This window comes from Pongo pygmaeus, chromosome 3 (assembly GCF_028885625.2).
Source record: "Pongo pygmaeus isolate AG05252 chromosome 3, NHGRI_mPonPyg2-v2.0_pri, whole genome shotgun sequence".
Taxonomy (NCBI): Eukaryota; Metazoa; Chordata; class Mammalia; order Primates; family Hominidae; genus Pongo; species Pongo pygmaeus.
In genome coordinates this window covers 7466216-7482676 of record NC_072376.2, presented here as the reverse complement: position 1 = coordinate 7482676, position 16461 = coordinate 7466216, and the positions used below count along the sequence as shown (strand labels likewise).

General features: G+C 46.9%; 1 protein-coding gene across 5 annotated transcripts in view; it reads left to right on the top strand.

Annotated features, from left to right (window-relative positions):
* STK32B (serine/threonine kinase 32B) overlaps positions 1-16461 on the top strand; it is a 443733-nt gene that overhangs the window by 349957 nt on the left and 77315 nt on the right. For all 5 annotated transcript variants that reach the window (XM_054484777.2, XM_054484778.2, XM_063663496.1 and 2 more), the window contains exon 5: positions 1783-1820. In XM_054484777.2, the coding sequence (XP_054340752.1) occupies positions 1783-1820 (38 nt within the window). The remainder of the gene's footprint in view (positions 1-1782; positions 1821-16461) is intronic.

Below are 16461 nucleotides of genomic sequence, written 5' to 3'. Positions count from 1 at the left end.
TACCTCTGCAAAGACTCCATTTCCATATAGGGTCCCATTCTGAAGTTCTGGGTGGACATGAATTTTGAAGGGACACCATTCAACACAGTATGCCAGATCACATCTTCTTGGGTCTGTCATCCCACCCTCACCTCACCTGTGTCCTGACTCTAACTCTATCTGTAGGCTGTGGCCCTTGTAGGCATTTTGTAGCTCACATTCCCTGGGCCACAGCCACCTCCTCCCTGGTCCCCACACCACACATTAAATCATCTCAGTCCCGGTGATACCTTAAGAGATAAGCTTGAACATTTGCTGCTGTGTTTTCATTCTTGACATGTATTTTATTATCTCTTTTCTCATCTTTTGTTGAGAAACCCTGCTGGGAGCCACCCTGGGCAGGGACCAAGCATTTGCTGACTTCATCCACAAGCACTTGACTCTAGGTCTTCTGCCTTTTGTTTTAATTTTATAAGTTCTCAAGTTCATCCCTCCCATGTGGCTCCCTATGGGTCTCTGCAATAATCTCTTTGTTCACAGTGGAGACTTTGTGACCTCGGCAGCAGGGGCCCACGTACTCAATGCTCCTCGGTACTCATGGGCTTGAAAAGTCACAATGAAAATAAAAATTTAAATGTATAGGTTGAGCGCTTCTTTCATCCCCAAACCCGTAGACATTGCATTGCATTACTACAAATTACCACAGTGTGTTTTCAGGTAGAATTAATATTTGATAAACTCAGGAGCAGTTGCTCTTTATTTTGAAGAAAGCTATCATTAGTCTCAGTAGATTTGACATTTGTTATAAATGAGTGAAAATTTATGCATTTGTAAAATCTATGGTTTTAATTCAGAGCTTCACCAAGTGTATACATGTCAATAATAGGTAAGCTGGGGTTGAAGTTGTTGTTCTCTCACTTTCATTCCTCCATCCTTATACTCAGTGGTGTTTCACGTGTGTCTACCACTGTGCCAGGCACTGTGCTAGGTACAGGCATGTGGACATAAAGAAAGCAAAGCCTTAGCCTTCAAAATGTTTCACTTGGAATTGAGAGGCCTTTTGCTGTAATGGTGATGTAGAGCAGAACTTTCCAGAAACTCCTCAGCCCAGATTTTGCCCCATGTGGGTCACTATGTTACCCTTAAAAGAGATCAGCAAACTTTCTCCATAAAGGGCAGATAATCAACACTTTAGGCTTTGACGACCACATTAATCTCTGTTGCATGCTCCTCTGTGTGTCCGTGGGTGTGTATATGTGTATATGTTGTTTTGTTTTTACAGTGCTTTAAAGATGTTAAAGTGATTCTTAGCTCCCAGGCCATACAAAAACTGGCCCAGGGCTGGATTTGGCCAAGAGCCATAGTTTGCCCATCTCTGACCACGACAACTTCCAAACCCTCATTGAGCTCGAGTGGATGCCATGACACCTGCAGGGAGCCCTGGCGAGATGGCTCAACTACCTCAGGGTGGGCAGGTGCCTCCCCTTGCTGGTGCTGATCACATGCTTAGTGAGCAGTCACTGCTGTTACCATTACAGCTGGAGCTGAAAGGCTAAAAATGAAGAATATTCAGGAAAAAATATTCAAACAATCTACTTGCACTTCCAGGAAAGAGAAGAGGTGATAAGAACACAGGTGTCCCATTATCTTACCCATTATTCTCCCACTGCCTGTCTGAGGCTTCAGGTCAGGGAGAGGTGAGCAGCCTGGGTGTTCCAGCATTTGTCCTGATGTGGTGCTTGTCGATGTGCTCATCTGTGGGCTCAGGAACCACATTGCCAGCTTCTTTGTTTTCTTTTACAGAGACATCAAGCCAGACAATATCCTGCTGGATGAACATGGTAAGCCTGCTACTAATCCTTTACGGGGACTCTCAGTGGAAAGTTTGAGGCACTGGGAAATGGTGCGGGGGTGGGGGTTGGGTCTTGCTGAGTTGGACATTAGCATTGGCTAGAAACCTTCTCTTGTTTCAATCCTGGTGGATGAACATCTGTGTAAATTTCTGGTCCATGTCCTGTCGTGGTAAGTTGAATCAAAGTTATTTAAAGTGTTTGCATCTGAAGTCATTGCTGTTCATATCCCTGTGTGAGGAGGACAGGGCCGCCGTGAGGATGAGCATGGGGTCCGGGGTTCCAACCCCAGCTCCCTCACCTATGAACGTGTGGCTTCAGAAGTCACCCACCTCTCTGAGCCTCAGTGTAATTTTCTGTAAAATAGAGAAAAGTCACCTCCCTTGCAGGGTGATCATGGGGATGAAATGAGAGTACACACTCATTTCTAGCAAGCAGAGCTTAATACTTGATAATCCACTAAGCATTTACTCATCTATCGGCTATGTCAGATGATTTATTTTATGTGCACACAGATCTTCTAGGCATCTTCTCAAACTGATCTAGTAAGTCTGAGATGGGACTAGACTCTGCAAAGTCCAGAGTCTGCAAAGCTCCCAGGTGGCTGATGCTGCTGGTCCATGGACCACACTTTGAGTAGCAAGGCACCAAGTCAATGGCTCTCCAACTCTGGTCTTACCAGAATTACCTGGGGGACCTGGTAAAAATCAGAGGTCAGGCCCGGTCCTGCTTCAGCAAGCCTGGGCTCCTGTGTTCTGGATCCTGTGTCCTGTGTTGGGATGGAATGCCCACAAAGTTTAAGAACCATGAGCCTAGGGCTCAGACCAAGAATGCTCAGTGGACTTGACAATCAGTTGCGGCTGATGCCAACAGGAGCCTTACAGCCTTGAAAACTAAATTCACTGGCATTGCTTCAGGGGCCTGTCTCTCAGGGCCTAACATGGGGTTGGCTGGAGGGAGCAGGTGGGGATTCTTCTGAAGTAGGGATTCTCATCCCTGCTGAGGCCTTCAGGGATGAATGTGTCACGTTTTCTATGCAGCTCCCCCGCCCTCCTTCCCCACCTCTGCAGGCTGAGGTCATGGTTCTATCTCAGAGCTCCTCTCGAACCTTCCATGCGCCAGCAGCATAGCTTGGGGCATCCTAACCTCATAGTGTGCATCCCTATGTACAGGAGTGGTGGATGGGACCATTTGCATCTCTGCATCAGATGCTGGAACCAGACTAAGTGCTTTGGGGGGTGGTAGGATTGAACTCACTGTGCTCCTGAATGGAAGGTCAGCAGCAGCCCCAAGATGCCTGGGGCATGGACAGAGCTGAGGATCCAAATCAAGGCTGGAAAGGAAGCAAAAGCAATGTCTCCAGTTTGTATCTAAAAGTCAGGATCTTCAGATGTGGCACTCAGCTGAGCCCCCAGCCAGCTGAATGTCCTTGGGCCAGTGGCTGTACCTCCGTGTCTCAGCCTTCCCAGCAGCGACGCAGAAGTAATTGACCCACCTTGCAGGGTGATGAATGTCTCGTCTTGGGTGAGACTCAAAGGTCAGCCACCCATCACAGTACGCAAGTGCTCGGGAAGGGGTAGATAACTCGCCCTCTTCCTGTCCGCTTTCTCTGCTCAGGGCCAGGCAAGGTCAAATCACAGAAGCAGGGTAAAGAGGAGGTGAGAAAACACAGAGGCTGGTTCTGCTTGGCTGTCTGGAAAGCAGGAGTCTGGAAGCCTGGGTTCCAGGCAGCGTCCTCAAGGCTCTATCCTATTGATTAAGAGAGACTGCTAGGGGGAGACTTCCAGGCCCTGCAAAGCGGTCCAGAAGCAAAATTCAGGCAGAAACATTAATAGCAATAAGCCAGCCATTGCACTGATTAGGAAAAGTGACACAGAGAGTATGGGGGTAACCCAGGACTGCCTGGCTTCATAGTTCTGGCTCCATCCTCACAAACCTTGGCCACAGCTCCCCTGAAGTTGCTGCACAAAAGATACAGGCAGGCGGGCTGCTCCCAGGCAGCCTCCCCTAGGTTTTCTCTTTCCTGCCTTTTGGATTTCCATCCATCCCATTCCACCTCCCTTTCTGCACCCATTCTCAGCCTCCACCTCAGCCTTCCCCACATTCTTTCTGCATCTTGTTCTGCCCCCTTGGGCTCCTCATCTTTTGCCACCCCCTGCTTGGCCTTCACAGTGTCCCAGCCCTGCCTTCTGGCTATGCAGCACCCCACACACTCCCCAAGTGCCCCTGCATCCAGTCTTCTCCCTCTCCAGCCTCCCATTTCATCGAAAAGTCTCTGCTAGCTGGTGGGACAGAGCATTGAACATAATATTTCATACTATGAGGTGAATGGCTGATAACCCTTCCCCACTCCAACACTCAATGAGTGGCTTTGCAGGTGGTACAGAAAAGAAATTTAGGAGCAGGGAATTTCGCTCAGAAAAAGGAGTCTCCTTTCTGGGGAGAGAGGAGAAGGAGAGAAGTCTGTGCCCACGGCCCTCCTTTACCTGCTCTTCTGAGGGGAGCTGATAGGCTTTTTGAGCAGAGCCTGAAGCTGGCCATTCTTGCCTTTGTCTTTCCCTCAGTAAACATCTCTTGAGCACCTGCTGTGTGCCAAGTTCTGGTTAACAGAATGATGAACAAGGCAAACAGGGTCCCAATGCTGGTGGGTTTCATGGTGTTGGGGAGAGTGTGGGGAAGCTCAGGAGAGGTCGGGGGCAAAGGGGAGAGGGAAAGGTGTGTGCAGGGGTTGTCTTAGAGGCAGCCCCATGACAGTGGGATCCTGAAGGCCTGACAAGGCCAAACAGAGGAAGGTGCCTGGATGGACAAGTGGTAGAGACAGTGGGGCAGAACTGCAGAAACAAGAGGGAAATGGCTGTTTGAGGAATACAACAGCAGTTTATTTTGTAGGTTTATAACATTTAAAGTGAATCTTATGCCTTCAAACCCTTCACTATGAAACATGACCTAGCCATAAGATGAGCAGGACAGTATGTGTTCCTAAATGAGTCCTAAGGGCACCCCATTCGTGCTGGCATCTCCTTGCACCTTTTGTAAACTGCATGACAAAACCTTTTACAAACCAATAACTGTGTATTGCTATTTCAAGAGTTCCATCATTGGTTGCATTGAATACCTTCTCAGAGAACAAATTGGTCAGTTATGTTTCAAATGAAATATAAACGTAATTAAATAAATGCATTAAAATTTTATTAATGATGTCCAAGATCTGCTAGTTACACAGAATCCAAGCATCTCTCACAAGCTTCTCTGCTTCCCTAGTGTCTGCCTTTCTTTCTGATCTTTCAGGGTTTTATGTCTTAGAATGGACACTTTAATTCTGCTCTGAGATTTGAGGTCTCTGAGCCAGCTGCAAAAGCAGAGAGATACCACGCATTGAGGTAAAATAGAGTGAAGGAAGATACAGCATCTCAGAACAAGGCAGGGAAAAGAGCTGAGTGCGTTTTAGGCTGAGGATCATGAGATCAAGACAATGGGGAATTTAAAGACATGGAGGGAGGGGGGAAGCAATTGTATTGATTTTCTGTTGGTACAATAAAGCTGGGTAATGAACCACATAGCTTAAATGGCATAAACAAAAAACATCCCGTTAGCTCACAGCATCCTGGGGTTGAGGGGCTCTAGGCTGGGCTTGGCTGATCTTGGCTAGGTTTGCTCCTAAGACCAAGGTTGGGTAGGCAGGACTGTTGATGTTGGCTAAACCCTCTGCCCAGCCACTCAAGCCTCCACCTGCGTCGTGTTTGCCACCAATGCAGGAGACAAAGCGAGTCACTTGGCCAAACCTAGAGTCAGAGAGACTAGACACTGCAAAGGCACATGGCAATGGGGTGATCCAGAGAGGGGTGAAGAATTGAGGCCATTAATGCAGTTGCCTACCACGAGGATGATGGAAGAGGCCAGTGGAAATGGAATGGATGGAGCCACAGGCACAGGCCGGTGGGTTAGTGCTTTCCACACGGGAGGTGGACTTCCCCAAAGGTGGGCAAGGAGAGAAGAGTGAGAGACAGAAAGAAAGAGGCTATATTTTGCCCTTAAGTGCCATTGAGGGCCCTGGTTCAAAGGTCATTTATGATGACAATAAAGAATGTAGTCCTCGTCCTCTTTGGGAAGTGGTTCGCTTGTTGCACACCTGCCATGGTCAGGCATTGTGTCCAGTGACCACAGAAGGCAGAGTCCCTGTGGTCGAGGACCTCATGGTCTGGGGTGGCTGTTCTCTGTCCTGGTGGCACATCACCTGGGTCCCAAGACCTCACCTCGAGAAGCTCTCATTTGATTCCTCTTACGGGACAGAGTGCTGAGTAGTGGGATCGTTTACAGTTGCCAGGTGGATCTAATCTGCAACCAAGGCTGTGGGAGGAGTGGAAATGTAAACAGTTGATGATGACCCGTTGGGGTCAAGGCCAGGACAGAGCAAGCATGGGGCTGTGGGGCAGCAGAAGGTCACTGAGGCCAGGAGAGTAGTGCAGGAGGGCTTCCTGGAGGAATGGACATGTACATTGGATTCTGAAGCATGCCAGAGGTCAGTAGAGCCTTTGAGGGATGGCATTCCAGAGGTACACATTCATTTCTTGTGGCCGTGGGATGGGTACAGTGGGGTTCAGAAACCTAACCTGGATCTTCAGCAGCTGGCAATGCAGCAGCCACGTGGTCAGAGTGGATTTGTTTTCTTTATTTAATATTCCATGTCTTGTATTTTCTGTCTTCTGAAGCTTTGGCCTCTGGAGCCTTGCTAAGCTGATGGACTGCCCTGCCCAGGGCTGGCCAATCCTAGAGCTGGTAAACAACCTGCCCCAAGGCACACTTTTCAGATGCCAACCAACCAATCCAGAGCCATACCCCCAACACCTCCTTTATCCGCTCTTCTAGGAATTTTATGTTCCGGGCCCCTCTTCACCTCCCCTAATTCCCCTAGGTATCAGACAACTAGAGACAGCCCCTAAAACCCAGAGCCCACTGAAATTACTCAGACTAGTCAATCATAAGTCTGCTAACCTTGCCTCACCCATTCCTTACCATGGAAACCACAATAAAGGCTCTGGCCCACATTTCCCCACGCCCCATCCTCCTGAGTGGCCCTGATGCTTCCCTGTCTCCCTTGCCCATGACATAGCCTGCCCCTTATTCTTGGGAACTGTAACAAACTATCAGTCATCTCCTGATCTGGTGGCCTTATTGTACCTCAAATTTTCTAGTAATACACTGTATTTTATAACACTCATTAACTGAACTCGTTTCAAAGAATTGCCTTTCCATCTGTTGCTAACATATTTGTTGATAAATGTGATGAGTGCTCCCCAAAATGGCCATGGCCAGCCATGTTGACACCCACTTTTCTCTTGTCAAAGCATTGTATGTGCTACCCCCAGCATGCCAGGAGGAAGAGACTCCAGGAAATTAAAAAATTGGGCATGTACTGCTTATGAAGCATCAGATGTGAGGACTGTAGCAGTTGAGAAGGAAGGGAGAGGAAGCCAGTCATACAAGTTGGAAGGCTGAGATGTTTCTGTTAAGCCTGAGGAGCCAGTGGTGGATGTCTTGGAACCATATGGGTCCCAAGACTGTAAGGATAAGCACATAGTAATGCACTTTAAAGCTGTTCTACGTGTCTTGAGGAAGATTGTGGTGAGATTATTTCCAGCAAGCTGCCAGAAATGGGGTTTCTGCTGCAGCACTGTGCCAGGGGAGGGTATTAAAGTCCTAAAGACATGGTATGTGAGACACTGAGGACACCAGCAAATAGCCCCTGTATTTTCTAGGGCTACCATAACAAAGCCCCACAGCTGACAGGCTTAAGCAACAGAAACGTATTGTCTCACAGTTCTAGAGGCTGGAAGTTCAGGATCATGGTGTCAGCATGGCCCTGCTTCCTCTGAAGTGGGTGGGAAAGGCTCTGCTCCGGGGCCCTCTTCTAGCTCTGGCAGCTTCTTGGCTTGTGGCGGCATAACTCTGCTCTTCACGTGGCATTTTCCCTGTGTGCATGTCGGCGTCCAAATTTCTCCTTTTGATAAGGACAGCCATCATACTGAATTTGGGGCCCACCCCATTGCAATATGACTTCATCATAATGTGTGTATATAAGCAAGTATTAGTTATCCCTCAATCAACTGTAATACACTTGCATACAAATCAATCCCACATGAATATCGACCAGTACTGAAAATCCTTAACATTACATAGTACATTCATTCATTCACTAGACATAGCACATTTCAGTCAAATCCACCCTCATCAACATGGATATCCCCTTCCATATTTTGGTCTCTTAATGTACCAACCTCCGAGAAATCATCATCCCACTCAGGCGTGTTACCCTCCTCGCTCCGGGCCCATGACACTTGGGGGCATAATGACCTCATCATCTGTGATGACCCTATTTCCAGATAAGGCCACATTCTATGGTAATGGGAATTTAGACTTTGGTATGTGAATTTTGGAGGAAAAGGGGCTCAATTAAATTCATAACTGCCTGTGTTCTCTGTATGCGATTTTTTTTTGTTTTTTTTTTTGAGATGGAGTCTCGTTCTGTCACCCAGGCTGGAGCACAGTGGTGCCATCTCGGCTCACTGCAAGCTCCATCTCCCGGGTTCACGCCATTCTCCGGCCTCAGCCTCCTGAGTAGCTGGGACTACAGGTGCCTACCACCACACCTGGCTAAGTTTTTGTATTTTTAGTAGAGACAGGGTTTCACCGTGTTAGCCAGGATGGTCTCGATCTCCTGATGTCGTGATCCACCCACCTCGGCCTCCCAAAGTGGGGATTTTCACAAATAAGAAATAGGCTAGGATGTGTGTGAGACCTAATAAAGGCTTCCTAGCCCAGGACTCAGACAGAGGCAGATTCACCACCGAGATCCCCAACCCTGCCTGTGTGGATTCAGGGACTGCCCAAGTCAGACCAAGAGCTTGGAGGACCAGGAGAGAGGTCACATTCCTGGTAAGAGGAACCTGAGCAAAGCCAAGCTAAGTAGGGCCAGTTTGCTCACCCTAAATTCACCCTTCACATCATCACTTCACCTCCCTTGGTGAAGGAGTTCTATGGTCTGAATGTTTGTGTCTTCACAAAATTCAGAGGTTGAAATTGTAATCCCCAAGGTGATGGTGTTAGGAGGTGGGGCTGTGTTAGTCCATTCTCACACTGCTATGAAGAACTACCTGAGACTGGGTAATTTATGAAGAAAAGAGGTTTAATTGACTCACAATTGCACAGGCTGTTCAGGAGGCATGGCTAGGGAGGCCTCAGGAAATTTATAATCATGGCAGAAGGTGAAGGGGAAGCAAGCACATGGCCGGCAGGAGTCAGGGAAAGTGCTACACGCTTTTATAAACAACCAGATCTTGTGAGAACTAATTCATTATTATGAGAACAGCAAAAGGGAAATCCACCCTTAGGATCCAATCACCTCCCACCAGGACCCTCTTCCAACACTGGGGATTACAATTAGACATGAGATTTGGGCAGGAACACAGACACACACCATATTGTTTCACCTCCAGCCCCTCCCAAATATCATGTTCTTCTCACATTTCAAAATACAATCATGCCTTTCCAACAGTCCTCCAAAGTCTTTACTCATTTGAGCATTAACTCAAAAGTCCAAAGTCTCATCTGAGACAATACCAGTACCTTCCACCTATGAGCCTGTAAAATCAAAAACAAGTTAGTTACTTCCAAGATACAATGGGCATTACAGAAATTGGGTAAATACAACTGTTCCAAAAGGGAGAGACCAGCTAAAACAAAGGGGCCTCATGCAAGTCCAAAACCCAGCAGGGCAGTCATTAAATCTTAAAGCTCCAAAATAATCTTTGACTCCATATCTCACATCCAGGCCACACTGATGCAAGGGGTGGGTTCCCAAGGCCTTGGGCATCTCTGCCTCTGTTGCTTTGCATGGTACAGCCCCCTCAGCTGCCTTCACAGGTTGGCATTGAGTGATTGTGGCTTTTTTACGTGCACGGTGCGAGCTGTTGGAGGGTATACCATTCTGGGGGTTGGATAATGGTGGGCCCTCTTCTCACAGATCTACTAGGCAGTGCCCCAGTGGGGACTTTCTGTGGGGGCTCCAACCCCACATTTCCCCTTCACACTTCCCTAGTAGAAGTTCTCAATGAGGGCTCCACCCCTGCAGCAGACTTCTACCTGGACACCCAGACATTGCCATACATTCTCTGAAATCTAGGTGGAGGCTCCCGAGCCTCATCTCTTACCCTCTGAACACCCACAGGTTTAACACCACATGGAAACTGCCAAGGCTTATGGCTTGCACCCTTTGGAGCAGTGGCCTGAGATGTATCTAAGGCCTTCTAGCTATGGCTGGAGCTGGAGTGGCTGGGATGCAGGGAGCAGTGTCTCGAGGTTAGTCAGGGCAGCAGGGCCCTGGACCTGGCAGCAAAACCAGTTTTTCCTTTTAGGCCTCCAGGCCTATGATGGGAGGCACTGCTGCAAAGCTCTCTGGAATGACTTTGAGGCATTTTCCCCATTGTCTCGGCTATTAACCTTCAGCTCCCTTTTACTCATGCAAATTCCTGCAGCCAGCTTTAATTCCTCCCAAGACAATGGGTTTTTCTTTTCTACCACATGGCCAGGCTGTATTTTCCAAACTTTTACATTCTGCCTCCCATTTAAATATAAGTTCCATTTCCAGTTCACTTTTTTACTCATAAATATAAACATAGGCTGTTAGAGGCAGCCAAGCCACATCTTGAACACTTTGCTGCTTAGCAATTTCTTCTACCAGATGCTGTAAATCATCACTCTCAAGTTCAAAATTCCACGTATCTCTAGGGCCTCCAACCTCTTTGCTAACACATAACAAAAGCTACCTTTGCTCCAGTTCACAGTAGGTTCCTCATCTCCATCTGACACCACCTCAGCCTGGACTTCATTGTTCATATCACTCTGCATTTTGGTCACAATTTAACAAGTTTCTAGGAAGTTTCAAATTTTCCCTCATCTTCCTGTCTTCATCTGAGCCCTCCACACTCTTCCAACCTCTGCCAGTTACCCAGTTCCAAAGTCGCTTACACATTTTCAGGCGTCATTATAGCAATGTCCCACTACTGGTACCAATTTTCTATATCAGTTTGTTGTCACACTGCTATGAAGAACTACCTGAGACTGGGTAATTTATGAAGAAGAGGTTTAATTGACTCACAGTTCCACAGGCTGTACAGGAGTCATGGCTGGGGAGGCCTCAGGGAACTTATAATCATGGCAGAAGGTGAAGGGGAAGTAAGCAGGTCTTCACATGGCTGGCAGGAGTTTGGGGTGTGGGGGAGAAGTGCTACACACTTTTATAAACAGATCTTGTGGGAAGTCACTCACTAGTACAAAAACAGCCAGGGGAAAATCCAACCCCATGATCCAATCACCTCCCACCAGGTCCCTCTTCCAACACTGGTGATTACAATTGTCCCTCTTCCAACACTGATGATTACAATCAGACATGAGATTTGGGTGGGAACACAGACCTAAACCATGTCAGAGGCTTTTGAGAGGTGATTAGGTCGTGAGGGTAGAACCTTCATGAATGGGATAAGTGCCCTTATTAAAGGGACCCCAGAAAGTTCCCTCACCCTTTCCACCATGTGAGAACACAGCAAGAAGTTGCCACCTCTGAACCAGGAAGCAGGCCCTCCACAGACACCAAATCTGTCAGGGCCTTGATCTTGGACTTCCCAGCCTCCAGAACTGTGAGAAACACATGTCTGTTGTTAATCAGTCTATGACATTCTGTTACAGCAGCCCAAACGGGCTGAGATGGGGAGTGAAGGGCTGGAAAGAAGCTAATAAGGTACTTGGGACAAATCCTTCTGGTATTGTTTGGATCTGTGTCCTCCCCCAAATCTCATGTCAAATTGTAATCTCCAATGTTGGAGGTGGGGCCTGGTGGGAGTTGATGAGAGCCTGGGGGTGTTCTCATGAATGAGTGAGTTCTTGTGAGCTCTGGTTGTTTAAATGCATGTAGAGCCTTCCCCCGTCTCTCTTCCTCCTGCTTCATCCATGTGACTTGTCTGCCTCCCCTTCATCTTCCACCATGATTGTACATTTTCTGAGGCCTCTCCAGAAGCCAAGGAGGTGCCACTATGCTTGCTGCACAGCCTGTAGAACCATGAGCCACCAGTTAAACAGCTTTTCATTATAAATTACCTAGACTCAGGTATCCTTTTATAGCAACGCAAGAACAAACTAATGCACTCTCCTCGTGGAAATTGAAAGTGAAGGACAGTCCTTCCCTGCTGTATTGCTACTAACACTAGGTCCAATTCCAGCTCGGCCTGGTAAGAATAATCTTAATTATGCACTGTTCCCAGGACAGTATTTGATACTGATCTGGAGAAACGTGACCTAGCCCCTGTCTTCATGAGGCACACCTGTCTGGAAAAGAGCCCCATATGATGGAATGAGTCAGGAGCAGAGTAGAGGAAGCAGTAGTCTTGCCACCCCATGACCCAGGGTGGAGGCAGTGCCATCCTTGGGCAGCTGCCTATTCTTAGTTCATTTTACTTGTCAGAGCTTCATTGCCCTCAAGAGAGAATGGCTTAAAGAAGTAGGAAGACAATGGGGCTCAGAGTGAAACCTACCTGGGGCTTGAATTCTGGCTGCAGGAGTTTGCATGAGACAGTCACTTTCTCAACTGTTTACACCACGGATGGGATGACTAGACAATGTTCAGACAGGCCCTGCCCCAGTGAACTCCTCCATCTATTGAGATTGCTCTGCCACCAAAAAGAAGGCCTCTGCTTGCCTTTCATGAATTCTCACCTGAGTGCATCTCATCAGCGGAATCAAAATCTCGGCCAGAACCCTTGCTGCAAGAGAGTTAGGAAGTGCATTTTCCCCCTTCTGGCTCTTGTGATATAGGAGGTAGCAAAGAAAGGAGTGGGAGAGGATGCTAAGTGTGAGAATCTAGTGTCCAGCATGGTACCTCCTGGAGTCATTGCAAGGAGTAGATCATAGTAGGGAAAGCATTGCAAAAACTTCTCCAAAATGTTACTAATTGTGATTAATATGATTCATAAAATCTCATGCTCAATACTGTAAGATAGAAAGGAAGTGTATTAGTCAGGGAGCCTTGGCTCCGCAGCACTAATGAATGTCAAAAGCTACTGGCTTGACATTAAGAATCATGGACATAGAGAAATGGTGGAATAACACTAAAAATTTCTGAGCTCTCTCAAAAGGCTTGGACTGCGTGCTTTCTGTACAGCATCAGCTCAAACTGGGGGCACATGCCTGGCAAGCTTTATGGAATCACAGGACATGGGGGCACCAGAATTAGCTGGGGATGGAAGTGTCCCTCCCAAATCTCAGTGAAGGAGCTCAGTAAAGCCCAGAAATGTTGCATTTCTTGTCACTGGTTGTTGTTTTCCACTCTTCACCTGTGCATGGGGGCAGCCTGGAACAGACAGATGATTTTTTAAGGCCCTGCATTCCTACCCCACCACCAAGGTGACCAAGGTACAGAAGGAAGCCAAATTAAATGCAACAGAAAGAAAATCAAAGGCTCATTTTATTCTTTATCAGGCAAAGACACATGCTGAAAACATAGTCTTCCTACTGTCATAAGCCAAAAGAAGCTTGGATAAGCTAGTGCCATGGAATTTGATTGGGTTTCTTTTTTCTTTTTACCATTGTCCTGTGATAAGTTTGCTGTGATCTCCATGAAGATGAATGAGAAGAAAAGAATAGTTCTGTGTGGTGCCCAGAATGTTTGATCCTGTGTCGAACAGCGGCAGCCAGTGTTACAATCAGCACCCACAGCTCCAAAGTGCAATTATTATTAGCAGAGAGCCAGGGTTGCTGGAAACGGCTGGAGCCTACCAGGGGAGGGAGCTGAAGGGCCCACAGCCCTGATTCTCATCTCTTTTGGGCTTCAGCTGCTTCTTTGAAGCAGCACCACTTTGACCTCTGGCTTAGGCATAATTTGGGTCCTGTAAACCAGCTGAGATGGGGAGAGATGATCACCTGAGATTTATTCCAAATTCAAGAATGATGAAAGTGAAACCAGCCAGAGAATACTTGAAAGGAGATGACCGCGTGTAGATTCCCTTTCATCCTAACTCTTGGTCTTCCTTCCTCTAGAGGGAGCAATATTTGCACCCACTCCCAGGAATTTCTAGGGAAGCATGGCACCCATAAAAGTGTTCATAAAAAGAGCAAGGCCTGCCCCTACAAGCACACGTCCTATTCTCCCAGGCTGTGGCCTTGGAGGTCCCAGTAAGACTGCCATACCAGGCTACAGCCAGGCTCGAATTCCTTTGATAAACACCACGTGGGGTTATTCCATCAGGTTGCTGCGGTATTAAAAGTCAAGAGTTAAAATGGAATGTTGTCAATACTCCTGTGACTATTATGATATCCCTACAAACAATAAGGAATGAAGAAAGGTGATAGGATTTGACTGCTCAAAGGTCTCTTTCATTTCTGGGTAGTTTATAAATAATAGAGGTTTATTTCTCACAGTTCCGGAGGCTGGGAAGTCCAAGATCATGTGGGCAGATTCAGTGTCTGGTGAGGGCTGCTGTCTGCTTCCAAGTTGATATCTTGTAGTTGTGTCCTCACATGGCAGAAGATGGAAGATCAAAACGGTGAATGCAGTGTGAGGCCTGTTTCATGAGGTGAATAATCCAGTCACCTCCTAAGGGTCTCTTTTTTTTTTTTTTTTTTTTTTTGAGATGGAGTCTCACTCTGTCACCCAGGCTGGAGTGCAGTGGCGCTGTCTCAGCTCACTGCAAGCTCCATCTCCTGGGTTCACGCCATTCTCCTGCCCCAGCCTCCCAAGCAGCTGGGACTACAAGTGCCCGCCACCATGCCCAGCTAATTTTTTGTATTTTTAGTAGAGAAGGGGTTTCACCATGTTAGCCAGGATGGTCTCGATCTCCTGACCTCGTGATCTGCCCGCCTCAGCCTCCCAAAGTGCTGGGATTACAGGTGTGAGCCACCGTGCCCAGCCAGGACACCATCTCTTAATGTAGTTGGCCCTCTGTATCCATGGGTTCAATTCAACCAGCTGTGGATAAAAAAAATGGTCAAAAATGATTTCGTAGCAGACAAAAAATAACAATGCAACAATAAGAAATAATACAAATACAAACAATATATACAACTAAAAATAGCTACTTGCATAGCCTTTCCATTGTATTAGGCATTATAATTAATCTAAGATGATTTAAAGTATGTGGGAGGTTGTACACAGGTTAAATGAAGTACTAAGACATTTTATATAAGAAGCTTGACTGTCCACAGATTATGGTATTCCTGGGATGTCCTGGAACCAGTTCCTGATGTGAATACTGAGGCATGGCTGTAACTTATCACATCGGTGATTAAGTTTCAACATAGGAATTTTGACAAATACATTTAAACCATAGCAGGAGCCCCCACCAAGAACCCAATCATGCTGGCACCCTGATCTCAGACTACTGGCCTTCAGAACTGTGGGAAAGAAATGTCTGTTGTTTAACTCACCCAGTTAACGGCATTTTGTTGTAGCAGCCCAAACTGACTAAGACATAGATACCACTCTCTGTGGTAATGCATTTCCTGGTAGTGGAAGTATGAGCGCAAAAACTAGAGTAGAAAAAGCTAGTCTATCAATCGTGTAAGTCCTGGGGTCAGTTTTGAAGAATTAGTGGAAATCTACCAGGAAGTCAAGAGGGAAGAACATTCCAAGGAGTGTCAAAGAGTTGGAGATGAGATGAATTTCCATGTGTTCAAAGAAAGGAGAGATGCATGTCTGGAGTACAGGATACATAAACAGTCCTGGGAGCATGGTTATTGATTATCGATACTCCATTAGCATTTGTATTAATGTGTCATACACAATGTCCTGATCTCCTTCTCTTTGATTTTTGGATGTTTTCAGTTTATGGAAAGTAAACCAGTTCATATTTTCACATTCTATAGTAAACTTTCATTCTCCTGAGAAGGAACTCATAGGAAATCTTGTTGGGCACTAATTTTCACTTTCCTGCATCTTCGGTTGCCAATTAGATGAGGCCCACTGGGAAGTCACAGCTCATCAATTAGCACAGCCAGGGGAAAGCAGAAGTGGAATCCTGCTGTCTGTCATGCAGGGTGTTGCCCACTGTACCTGAATTCCTGGGTGGAAACAGCACGTCTGTTCCAGAGCAACCCTGAAGGCCAGGAGGTAACGAGATCAAGACTGTTTGACCCAGCTCTGTGGGAGGAGAGTGGGACGGGGGAAAAGCTCCACTCTGGCTTCTGCATATATCAGCCTTGAGACCTTGGCCCTGACACTAGTGACTGGAACCTCAAGTTATTATTCTGTAAAGACAAGGATAGTAATACCCTCCTCTCAGGAGCACTTGAAGGATTAAGATGAGATTTCACACCTATTCTGCACCAGTTATTAACCCTAAATAACAGTGGCTTAAAGGAGCCAGGGGTTGCATTTTCCCCCTCTTTGTGAGTTTCCCTGCTTTGGTCCTTGCCCCTGTAATCCATTCACAGCAGCTGAAAGAGTATTCAAAATTGAGTCTGATCATATCAAAACCCTCTCACTTGGAGTAAAGCCACCATCCTGTCTCAGCCCAGAAGGCCTGACACATTTTTCCCTTCCCTTCCTGAGCTCCTTTCCTACTCCTTCCCTTTTTCTCCCTGACATCTT